Here is a 12,003-nt window from a genome sequence, read left to right as displayed (position 1 = left end):
CTATGGCCTTCTTTACCAAAAGGGCTTCTGGATTACCTACAGCATCCCCTCCTGAGAAAAGGCTATCCGGACAACAAATTCAGAGGGCTTTTTGAAAATGAAACCTCATAGCCCCACCATGTAATGATCAGGTCCCAAGTGTACAAAGTGAACAGGGACAATCAGAGGCTAGAGACTCTAAGGGATCCTAGTAGGCTATAGAAAGTGACTAGCTGGTGGGCTATGCATTCCAGAAGCCTTTAGAATCAGCTTGCTTGTTGAAAGTAGTCTTGCATTCTGCCACAGGAGACAGAGGTGGATAATCAGCTCTCAGTCAGCCTTCAGAGAAAGCCATAACTTTCCCCTTTTGGGGGAAGCCCAAGGGACATGATATATACCCAAGAGAATACAGGATAAGCTTTGATTCCTTAGCAGAAAACAAAGATCCACCTGATCTTTAAAATCATCTCTGGCCTCATGCAGGTCCTCATGCTTTTTTTGGATTTTCTAGTGGAATCCAGAGGCCTGCAGCAGGGTGGATCTGAGGATGTCCATTTCACCCTGACAAGAATTCCTTTTACCAGGTTACCTGTCTCAATAGATATCTGAAGCTGATAATGAGCCAATTCTTTAAGTATTTTTGGTTCACTTTATTGTCTCGATAAGTTTCCTAACATAAAAACTGTAAACCAAATGTCAGACCTTCTCTTCTGGCCAACTTAATAACCTACACAACTTTCCTTCAATTCCCAAAGAATATTTTTCAAAAATTATAGGATTAGAAATTTAAACATCATCACTATATGAGTGTCCTGTCCAAATTTCAGCAAACAAAATATAAGCTGCTGAAGTAATCAGTCATTTAACAATGTTTTTGTAAAGGATCACAGATGCTCATCCACAACTGATCATGACACAAATGAGAATGAAACAAAACACAGATAGATTTTAAAGCAGGAGACCACAACTTCTTATATTTTTAACTTTAATGAGGGAGACACCAACTCTCCATTTGTCCAAAAAAATTCCAGGCATTTACTTGTGTCCAATGTGATGTTAAAGGGCTTCCATGTCAAATATCTAGCATTCAGAGTTGGCCCCCTTCAGCCTATTCCCCTAGGATTCAGCCAGCCTCTGAATTCTCTTGCATTCCTCACAAGACAAAATGACGGTACACTCAAAGATACCTCAGTCTGTGAAGAACTAAAGACTCTCCTCATTCCTCCAGACGAGCAAGGTCAACAAGCCAACTTTTGGGTCTCTTATGCAGATTCATAGAAACGTAGGGCTGGAAGGGAGCTTGAGTGGTCATCTATACCAGACCCCCATGCTAAAGCAGTACCAAGTAAACCTACACTATCCCTGACAGTGTTTGTCCAACCTGTTCTTAAAAATCTCAATGACAGGAATTACATAACCTCCCTTGCTAACCCATTCCAGGGTTTACCTACTCTGATAGTTAGAAAGTTTTCCTAACATCTAACCTAAATCTCCCTTGCTGCAGATTAGGACCGTTACTACTTGTCCTACATTTAGTGCTCTGGGCAGGGGGAAAGAAAGGAGGGGTTGAGAGTAGCCTGAGCCTATCCCTCCCCTTCTTCTCAGGATCAAAGGGTTGTCTGTCACCTGTAGATCTGATACAACTCCCTCCCGCACCCCCCAATGGGGTTTAATAAAGTATTTTAAAAACAAATCAATTTGCATTGAGCCTGTTCTTTCCTAGTAGCTAGCTGGAAATTATTTGATCTTTGAGTGTAAAGAGGAGTTCTCTCATCTCATAAGCATCTCTTTGCTTATTATATGTACAGTCCCTGTAATGATCTTCCCCACAATGATTGCAGTTAATATATTAGCCTCTTGGGTTGGACACAAACAAGATGCTTTATTACTCTCACATACAGTAATTTGGAGAAAGCGCTTTGTTGATTAGTCATGGAAGATTATTTTTCAGCAAACAGCAACCCATTCTTATAAAACCATAAAAAGATTTGTGAAGTACTGGAACAATTTTCTACTAGTTCTGAAAATATTCAACTAGTATGAAAGATGTTTTCATGCACTGTTTGATCTTCAGGGACATAGCACTTAGCATCCACTCCTTTGATACACAAGACTTCTCCCTTTCAGAATCTATTTTCATATATGGTAGAGTTTATAAGTGAAATGAGTTTGGTAGTCTTAAATCTAATCCACGGGGCGTATTTTCTCACATTAGAGCACCATATAATGCAAGTCAGAAACACAGCTATGTTGTAAACCATGCATCACATCTGCTTGCTAATACTTCCAACAATAGCAAGTGCTACCGAAACATCACTTTAATAAGAATGAACAAATTAATTCACAATCACTTTTTATAAGGGACTATTTGCAAATGACTGAACTTGCCTAATACTGGTGCAAAGACACCAGAAGACCAGCATAACTACTAGTCAAGCAAGTATCCAAGACAAAAAAGTGGAGCATAACACAGACTGCTAAACAGGCAGTATATGTTGCCTCTGAATACTGGACAGATTTCATTTTTGGTTTTGAATATTGACATTTGTTCTATCTACAGTTTGCAAAGATAAACTAAGCTCCTCTGAATCCCATCTACTCAACTCCCGCAATTAAGCAGATGTAACTGGGAGAGCCCATGGGAAGGGAAAAAATGACTGTTAGCAAAACTTTGTGAAGCAGGAAAAAACAGAAAATGTACACTTTCCTTTTACATAGAAGATTTCATTTAGGCTGATGGAACTCACAAGACCTCACAACTATTCTCTCTGCACATGCTCAGTTCAGTAAGAAGCATCATCTGTGCAGATTCCGCAATTATATTAGGATGCACAATGAATCACAACTGTGCCCTATGATTCTCCAAGTTCCTTAAGTGCAGGGATTTTTTTCCTCCATTATTTTCCCCACAAATCTTTCCCCGAGCTAAGGATCAGGGTAGCCTCCAGTGTCCTAACTGGTACCAAAGCCTGGAGACTTAAGCAAGTCTCAACTTGCTACTTTCTCAGAGGTATTGAGGACATGGCACTGGTAGATCTTCTCCATATTGGTGACTCTGGGTTCATGAGAGAGAATGAGATCCTCTGAAGAAAGGAACTGGGAAGGAGGTAGAGGGCTCTGATAGCCTTACATGAAGTTTGGGATGATTCCGATTGGCGAGATGGAGGCTGTTGAGGTATCGAGGTAATTGTGGTGTCATCCCCTTTTTCAGAGGTATGGTTAGATGCTGCTACCATCGCACTGATAGACCTGGGTCTCTTGCAGTGCTGCAAGGTGTCAGACGGTGCTGCCTCAGTAGTTACTCTGGTGATAGCTATGTCCAAATGAGGTTTTCCCTCTGTACCAAGGCTTCAGTACCGCACTCAGTCAGAGCTTCTACAATACCCTTGGAGGAACAAGATGTCTCCTGAGAATGGGTCTTATGGGGCTCTCTCTCTCTTTTCTTCATTTCCTTGTTTGAAGAGATAGGTTTCCTTGTCTAGAACTGCAAATGAAGCAGCAACAAGGACCGAGATGGCCTCTGACCAATGTTCCGGGGGATAGGGACTTCTCCAGAGCTAGGGCTGAAAGATCCAAGAAGTGGAGGGAAAGGAGCCCCTCTCCCCTCTTCTACTAACACGCCAGTGTTAAATAAAATAAATAGGTATCAAATGAATGCAGAAAAAACTACTAAAATAAATAATATGGTAAAGAATTCACAAAATGAAGGCAGGAAGCTGCATACAGCAGAACTCTTTCTTGAGCCACAGGCAGTTGAGAAAGAACAGTGCGGTGGCAGGCTCATGCCTCCCCATAACCTCTCATTCAGAGCATGAGGCATTGCTCTCCTACAGTCACTACATTGTAGTCTCTGGTTGCAATTGCATGCACACATCCTATAGTGGAGCACCGACAGGAACATATACTAGAAGAACTTAGATTTCCAAAATAGCATGGTTGTAATAAGGATCATCAATTAAAACCTGCGCTGGGGAGAGATTTTCCATTTTTGCAGAAGTGTACTGCTACAGCATATATATTTGTGCAAATATGCAGCTAACTATTACTGAGGTTTTTCATTACAGAAAGTATTTAAAAGATTTCAATGAACCTACACCAATTTATACCAGCTGAATGTATGGTGTGGTTTTTAAGACATCTCACCACAGAAAACAAATCAAGATTTTTTAGTATAGAAGTATGAAGGGGAGATACTTGGGTAAGCATAATTGGATTTCATATTTCACTTACCACATGAGTGATTTTCAAGGTGTTACCATCAAATCTGCATAAGCTTGTGCTGTCTTCAAGAAAAATATCACATTCCTCCAATTCCTGTGCATTACAAGGAGGGTTTTCTTTGTCAGGGTTTGGATTCTGAAACCAGAAAACAATTAAATGCACTGAAAATCTGGAATACCTGATACACAATATTATACTAAACTATATATTCATAATGAAGCTTTACAGATCAACAGCAATGATTTATATAACAATTTACAGTTCTGCAGCTTCTTTCATACTCAATGATCCAAAAGCATTTCATGCATTTACTTATCTACCAGAAAAGCAGCCACTTCTGAAGTGGAAGGTAGTAGTTAACTGGTATGCAACACAATGTGCAACAGGGTTGGAAGGGGAACTTTTTGTTGAGGAATACCTGGACAATTCCCTTCTCTTAGGGAAAGTGCCATGCAATCTTTAATGTTCATGCATATCAAATAAAACTTACATTTAAACGGTCTCTTCCAAAAAACTCAAAGTAAACTTCATGGTAATCATTTTAGCTACTGTACCCAGTACCTTCTCTGGAATAAAGGGCTGGGAACCATGCTGGAATGAGAACTAGGGTTTCAGTTTGTCCAGGGCCAAATTTAAGTCAATGGATTTACATCGGGGATGAGTATGGTTCCAATCTAGGTATTTCAAACTAAAGTCATTCCTTCAGCTAATGGTTGTTACTTGCAATAGCACAGCTATACACCTAGATTCACAGGTGTATGTTAATTTTACATTCATTGGGGTTGAAGTTGTAGAGCCTTTTCATTTCCATAGGATACTGACAAAAGAATACTCACAAAAGGAGTGTTTCTATTTTGACTTTGTTCACTTGTGGGTGGCCCTTTGGATTGTCTTTACCTTTTAGTAATTGTCATGCTTCTCCCATACTTATTACATTGACTGCATAGTAAAGTGTCATCACAGCGAGATAGGTATTTTTACCTTCAGTTTTAAACCTAGCAGAAATGCCAGAAAGTGATGGGATGACTCACTATGTAGTAGCTCCTGTTTATCTTCCAAATACAACCCTCCTCTCAGCACTTCTAGTAATCACTTAAAATTGACATAAGATTTATAGCTCTCTTATCCTTCGGATAATGGAAAAGGATACACACTTGGCCTTTGGCTGATATTTCTCAAGGCAAAAATTGAGAGCACAGTATGTAGTGGATATGTGCTAAGGGAGATGCACTCAAGAAAGCAGATAACCAGTCCTTTAAAAAAAAAAATCACTTTAATAAACTAGACTTCATAAAGCACTAGAAGGTCGTTCTTGCTGGCATTTATAAAGTACTCAATCTACAACTGTAAGGAACGGTTGTACACTGAAAGGGGATTTATTACTGTTGATAAGCTACAGTATTTTCCATCTCTAATTTCTAGGAATCAGAAGAGTGAGACTTCGGTCAAATGTATTAGTCTGAAATCACAGCTAGTCATAATACAGACAATTTTTACAAATATCTGGATGGAGGAAACAGTGGGCAGCCTGACTTGGGAAGTGCAGGGGGGAAGGGGCTGTTACGAGGAAAGGTTTCTTCTGAGGGAAGTTGAGCTTCTTAGTGGAGAAGAGACTTAGTTCAAATTCACTTTCTAACTGAAGCCTTCAAAATTACAAGGTGTGAGCACGTGTGGGCATGTGTGTTTTTTGAAGTTTGACCAAAGTGAATTTGTTTGCGCTTTGTATTTATTGCCTCCATAGATTGGAATTTTTGATCCTGAACAACAGAAAAGCAGTTTATGCTAGAAATTTCAATCTTGCCATGTTTAGCAGCCCTCATAAGGAAGGAAACAATCCAAAGCACAAGTTAACTGGTTGAGCTGTTTTAGAGTTCTTCAGTTTCACACATGCCTGTTAGAACCTTTCCATTCAAGTTTTTGGATGATTTATGTTAAGTTTTTTGATACCTCTATTAAAGCTACTTCCTTTCGGGATGCGTTGGTGAAAGGTGCATTGCAAGTAAACAGCACCTTTCTCCCTTTTCTCTCTTCATAATTAGTACCTGCTTTGCTTAGGAGATGAAGAGCTCACAGCCAAGGTGCGGTGCAGAATTAAAGTAGCTGATATTTTATCCTGAAAGACAGTTACATCTAGTTCTCAAGTATCTGCTCCAGGACATTAATTTTTGAGAATCTTTCTTAAAATTATTATGCTTGCATATGGATGCCACCAGCATAATATTGTTCAAATTGAGAGACGAGAGAAAATATTTGCTCAGAGTTTATGGGTCTATTTCATGAGTGGATTGGGTGAGGTTCTGTGGCCTGCAATCTGCAGGAGGTCAGACTAGATGATCATGATGATCCTTTCTGGCCTTAAAGTCTATGAGTCTATAGACAGTTCAGTGGTACATAGTGTGACCACAGATCTATTGTTGGCTCAAAACGTGTGACAGAAATATCATCTGCTATAAATAACAAAGTTTCTTTTCTTCATTTCATAGAGAAAATGAAAGCCTAAATTAGAAGTTTTAAAGTCATTTGATCATGCATGTATTTCTATGCAGGGAATGGATAACTCAGAATTAGAACTGACTGACTGTGCCATAAAATGGAAAAATGTGAATACATGGATATAATTAAATAGAGGGAGGGAAGGGACCATATCCACCCAGCTTCCAGCTGAAGGGAGGGAGAGTGTCTTTTTATCCCCCAAACACTTGTATCCTAACAAAAACGTGTTGCAACAGGGGACTATGAACACTGTCTTTGGTCTAGGATGATCAGGAGGCTCAGGAAAGTAGGACTGATCAGGGACTGGAGATAGGGGAAGGGAACTTTATTCCATTTCCAAACTGGGACTATGCCAGCTCCAAACTGGCTTACCAGCACCTCCCATCCACTGCCAATCAACTGTCCAACAGAGTAAGTGAGAATGGAGCTTTCACTGCCTGGAGGAATAGTTTATAGAGCTGGGCAAAATATTCTAGATGAATAAATTATTTGCCAAAATTGTAGTTTCAGGTCAACCCTACTATTTGCGAATTTGACACAAATCTGCCAAATAGTTTTGGACAAATACAAATTTTTGAGCTAGATCACTAGGGGGCTTATACACCAATCACAAACAATCAGAGAAGGAGGAGGAGCGGCCACCCACCCTTACACCCAAAAGTCCATAGGTTAAGGACATTCACCCAGGATGTGGGTGATTCAGGTTCAAATCACTGCTCTGGAGCAAGGAGTTGAAGCCAAGTCTCCCCTCTCTTAGTGCCCCAATCCATGGACTATTGGTTATTCTGGGGTGGGTCTCTCAATCTCTGATGTTGAAGAAGCTCCTCTTTGTATAAATAATTAAAAACTGGGTGTCTCACATGCCCGGTGAGTGCCCTAAATACCACACTCTAGAGCAGGGGCCGGCAACATTTGGCACGCGCTCGCCCGGGAAAGCATCCTGGCGGGCCGGGCCAATTTATTTACCTGCTGACGCGGCAGGTTCAGCCGATTGCGGCCCCTACTCGCCGCGGTTCACCGTCCCGGGCCAATGGGGGCGGCGAGAAGCGGTGCGGGCGAGGGATGTGCTGGCCGCGGCTTCCCGACGCCCCCATTGGCCCGGGACGGCGAACCGCAGCGAGTGGGGGCCGCGATCGGCCGAACCTGCTTAATCAGCTGGTAAATAAACTGGCCCGGCTCACCAGGGTGCTTACCCTGGCGAACCGCGTGCCAAACGTTGCCGACCCCTGCTCTAGAGAGTCATCTGCTCTCTCTCTCTCTCTTTGTGGCCCAGTGCCATTCAAGTATTTCGTACAATCTGGAATGGCTTCAGCAGGAGAGATTGAGACCCATCCCAGAATACTCCAATAGCCTGGTGATTAAGGCACTGGGAGGATCATGCTGCGGAGCAGGGACTTAAATCTGGGTCTCCTATATCCCACGTGAGTATCCTAATCATGGGGTTTATTAGATTTAAGGGGTGGGGTGCGGTGCGGCACCAGCACCACTTTTCTCATCCTTGAATTGAGCCCTCCATTTCTTTTGTTTTATTAAAAAACACAAAAGGTTACAAATACCTGGAAATGACAAAACATTTAGTTTCGGAGCAAACCAAAGCTTTGACCTGAAATATCCCTGTCAAAACTGGTTTCTGTTTGATCATAACTGATTTCCCCCTTCCCCCAAGGGATAACGAGAGAAAAGTAGGTTGTTTGGCTGAAAAAAAAATACACCAACTTCCTCCTCCCTCCCACACCCGCAGGATTAGTGCCTCTACATGCAGGAAAGGCTGTCTTGAGGACTTGTGAAACTGAAAGGTGGGGGCTCATGGGAAGGCCTCTGGGAACGTAGGGCAAGGTGCCATGAGGGGACAATACTTGAGTTACATATGCTCAGTTTGTCATCAAGTTCACCAGCTCAGCTAGCCAATCTGCAAGGAGAAGTAACAAAAAACAGACAAAATGTTCTTATAACTCTAGGAGGAACACTTCCAGTTTTCAGGGACACATGGTTACCCGATAAGGAGAAAACACGAGAAATGTTTTTAAAATTGCAAGGGAAGAGACAGGGTACATGAATTATACTGTAGGCTAAGAGACAGGACTCAAAAACAACCACACCTCTTTCATTAATGCTGATGTTAAAATCAAGAGGCAAAGTATTAGGTTGAAGAGCAGTGCAACCTCAATTTAGCTCAACTTCCCATTTCTGAATACCTCTAGTATCCAAAAGATGATCATACTCCAGATCTGCTGGGGGACATGATTATTTCTAATACCAGCAGATTTCAGGGGGGGAAAATATTTCATATTGGAGCTTGTGGGCTATCATCTCATCAGACTCTCCTTAGAATCAGACAGCTGACCTGGATGAGTGCACTCCGGCATTCCCCAAATGTTCTGGGTAGCCTGTGATCACTGGGGGGTGGGGGAGAGGAGAGGGAGGAGGGAGAGAGAGGAAGAATCAAGTCTGCATTCTATTAATCTCAAAACAATTTAAGAGACCGTATTAAGAACATGCAGAGTCTACCAAGTACAATATTGGTGTAGGTCCCATTTTCAAAGTTCATAATAAAACACAACCCTGCTTTCTAAAATTTTTATTAGAAAACACTCTCTCCTGGAGCACTTCAATTTATTCTACCACAAAATTTATTCTTTAGCAAACAGATGCAAATGAGTAACAATGAGACTTCATTTCAGATTGAAAGATTAGAATCAAAATATTGTGCATGTTAGAAAAATATATTTTATTGGATTTTCTAAAATGTTTATTGTTTTTAAATATTTTAAAAATCTGAAAATTGCAAAGGCATTTTTGATAAATTGTTACTTTGTAATTCAGCATCATTTGAACACAAACTAGTTTTAAAATAAAATACTAAACTTCAGGTTTTAACTAAAAAAACAGTTTATGCCTTTTAAATCTTAAAATTAACTAGCATTTTTGTTTATCTCAATAGCTAAATCCATTGTTTGTAAATATAAAATTTTAACACTCCTGATTCACTAATAAAATACCAGGTGTATAATTTAAGATTACCTATAAAGACACCCAAATATTGAATCATATCACCTATACACCACAGAATTTGACTTGCAAAATTCAATAATGATTTTAATAAAGTGTCCTCTGGTTACTTTATATCACCTACTAGGTTATCAGCACTGACATGAATAGGAGTTGAGGGCACTGAGCAGGATCATGCCTTATATAATGCATCTATAGCTATAAAAATCCAAGCTCAAAAAACTATTTTACCATGTGCTTAAGAAATTTGTTAAATAAGGTGAATTACTTAGCAAGTTCAAACTACAGCTTAAACACTGGACACCTACCCCCCATGCTTCCCCCCCCCACAAAAAAACCCCCAAACTATTACAGAGATAGTTTTTTTTTTTTAAAAAGCGTAACTCAAAAATTACATCACAAGTTGCTAATTGTGACTTAATGACCAAAACACCAATACTTTTCTCTTTAACCCCATCTGGAGGGGTGGAAAAAAGATTAATTCAAAACTTCAATACATCAGGATCCACAGGGAGTCACACTTCCCAGATTTTATATCCGATACCACTTTCTAATTAAGCCCAAGGGGCAGTTAAAATGACAGGTTTTTTGTTTTTGTTTTAAACAGGACTTCCAGGATGATAAAAAAAAGAGAAAGCTTCATATAAATATGAGTTAAGCTTATCTTTTGAGTTTTCTTTTTAAATGTCATTTACACTCAATCAATATTAAACTATGTACAATTTCCCCAGAGAGGAAAATGTAGAAGATACTCTAATTTATTAAAAACAAGAATTTAAATCATACTGGTTGGAATTTCACTTATTATTTTCATGTATTCATGGGCCAAACTAATCCTTGATGCAACATTCAAAAGGTCGAGTTACACCAAGGATGAATTTGGCCCTGAGTTTCTATATACTATACCTGTTATATTTACAGGACCATAACATACTTAAAAACCTATGTAATTCTCAACCCACGCGTAACAGTATTGCAATATATACTGCAGATTATTATAGGTGGGAATGGTTGCGCTGCCTATTAAGGTTGCCCAACACTTCTCACTAAAAAAAACGAACTGTTTTTAGTGGTTTATAGCTTTGCCAAACTTTAACCACTTAGGTTAAAATTATCCATGCTGTTGTCTGCCTCAGACTGATTTTTCCAGAAATTTTCAGCAAAAAGGGTTCAGCTGCTCCAAGAATGAGGCTGGGGGAAAAATATGTTCTTTTACCCATGTTACAAAATGCTGGTGACCTCTTTGAAAAGCTCTAGCTCTCCCATGCTTTATAGCAGGGACTCAAAATTTGGTAGAAAGGTAACCTGTCAGGGATGTGCCTTCTTCCCTCTCTATGAAAAATTTGACCAAGTTATAAACTTTTGAAAAAAATCAGTGTGCACATGCTCAGCAGAGACTTGCTAGAGCTTAATAGCTAAAATTTCCAAAGGTTCCATCCTCACTGAGCATGCTTGAGCCTCTCAAGTCCTAGTGTTCCAACTAAAGTCAATGGGAGTGCACTTTGAACACAAAGTGCTATACAATGCAAAGTTCTCTGAAAAATCAGGTCCTAAGCATTTCAATTTGGACATACAAAGCTAGTGGACATTTCTGACCTTAATCTTTGTGCCTGTGTTCCCCTTTGTCAACTGGAGATAATACCACCCTCCTCACCTCACAGGGGAGTGGTGAAAATAAAGTCATTATTCTTTGTGAAGCATTCAGATTCTATAATGATGAGCACCACAGATAAACCATAAGGAAAGCAATAATTCTGTCTGCTGACCAGGATTTGAATAGTGTGCACTAAATAATGCATAGGGCCACACAGTATTGAATAGCTGCTGTGTAACTACTTTTATTTAGCATGTGCATGGTCATCTAGCCAAGCGATAGCATCTTCAGTGACGCGGTGCAGTTCTTCGAGGCCATCGCTGAACCTAATCAGCAGGCACTCATTGACAATGTGTGTCATCGTCTGTGTTGCGCCGCAGCTGCACAAGGGGTTGTCACAAAGGCCCCAGCAATACTGGTTGGCTGCACAGAGACCTTGCCTGGTCTGGAACCTGTTCAACAGGGACCATTCATGACAGGGCAGGTCAAAACCAGGAGGGCAAATTGTGGGGTTGGCGACAAGGCACTGTTTGGGGATTATAACAGATATCCATTCCTCTCGCCAGAGTGTTTCCGCCCTAACATCCTGGCATGGTGGATGAGACCATAATGGGTGACGTGACAGCAAACGTGCAGCTGGTGGTTTAAAAAAGTCATTGTGCAGCGGAAGGCTTGAGCTGGCACGTACTTTCTCCAGTAACTTGCCA

General features: G+C 40.5%; 1 protein-coding gene across 1 annotated transcript in view; it reads right to left on the bottom strand.

Annotated features, from left to right (window-relative positions):
• The window catches only part of NUDCD1 (NudC domain containing 1), a 124,741-nt gene that overhangs the window by 22,115 nt on the left and 90,623 nt on the right, over positions 1-12,003 (bottom strand). Inside the window, exon 8 of the mRNA XM_054017854.1 lies at positions 4,210-4,335. Within this exon, the coding sequence (XP_053873829.1) occupies positions 4,210-4,335 (126 nt within the window). The remainder of the gene's footprint in view (positions 1-4,209; positions 4,336-12,003) is intronic.

The sequence above is a fragment of the Malaclemys terrapin genome, chromosome 2 (assembly GCF_027887155.1).
Source record: "Malaclemys terrapin pileata isolate rMalTer1 chromosome 2, rMalTer1.hap1, whole genome shotgun sequence".
In the NCBI taxonomy this organism is placed as follows: domain Eukaryota; kingdom Metazoa; phylum Chordata; order Testudines; family Emydidae; genus Malaclemys; species Malaclemys terrapin.
The sequence above is the reverse complement of the archived record's forward strand: the minus strand, read 5'-3'. Positions and strand labels throughout refer to the sequence as shown.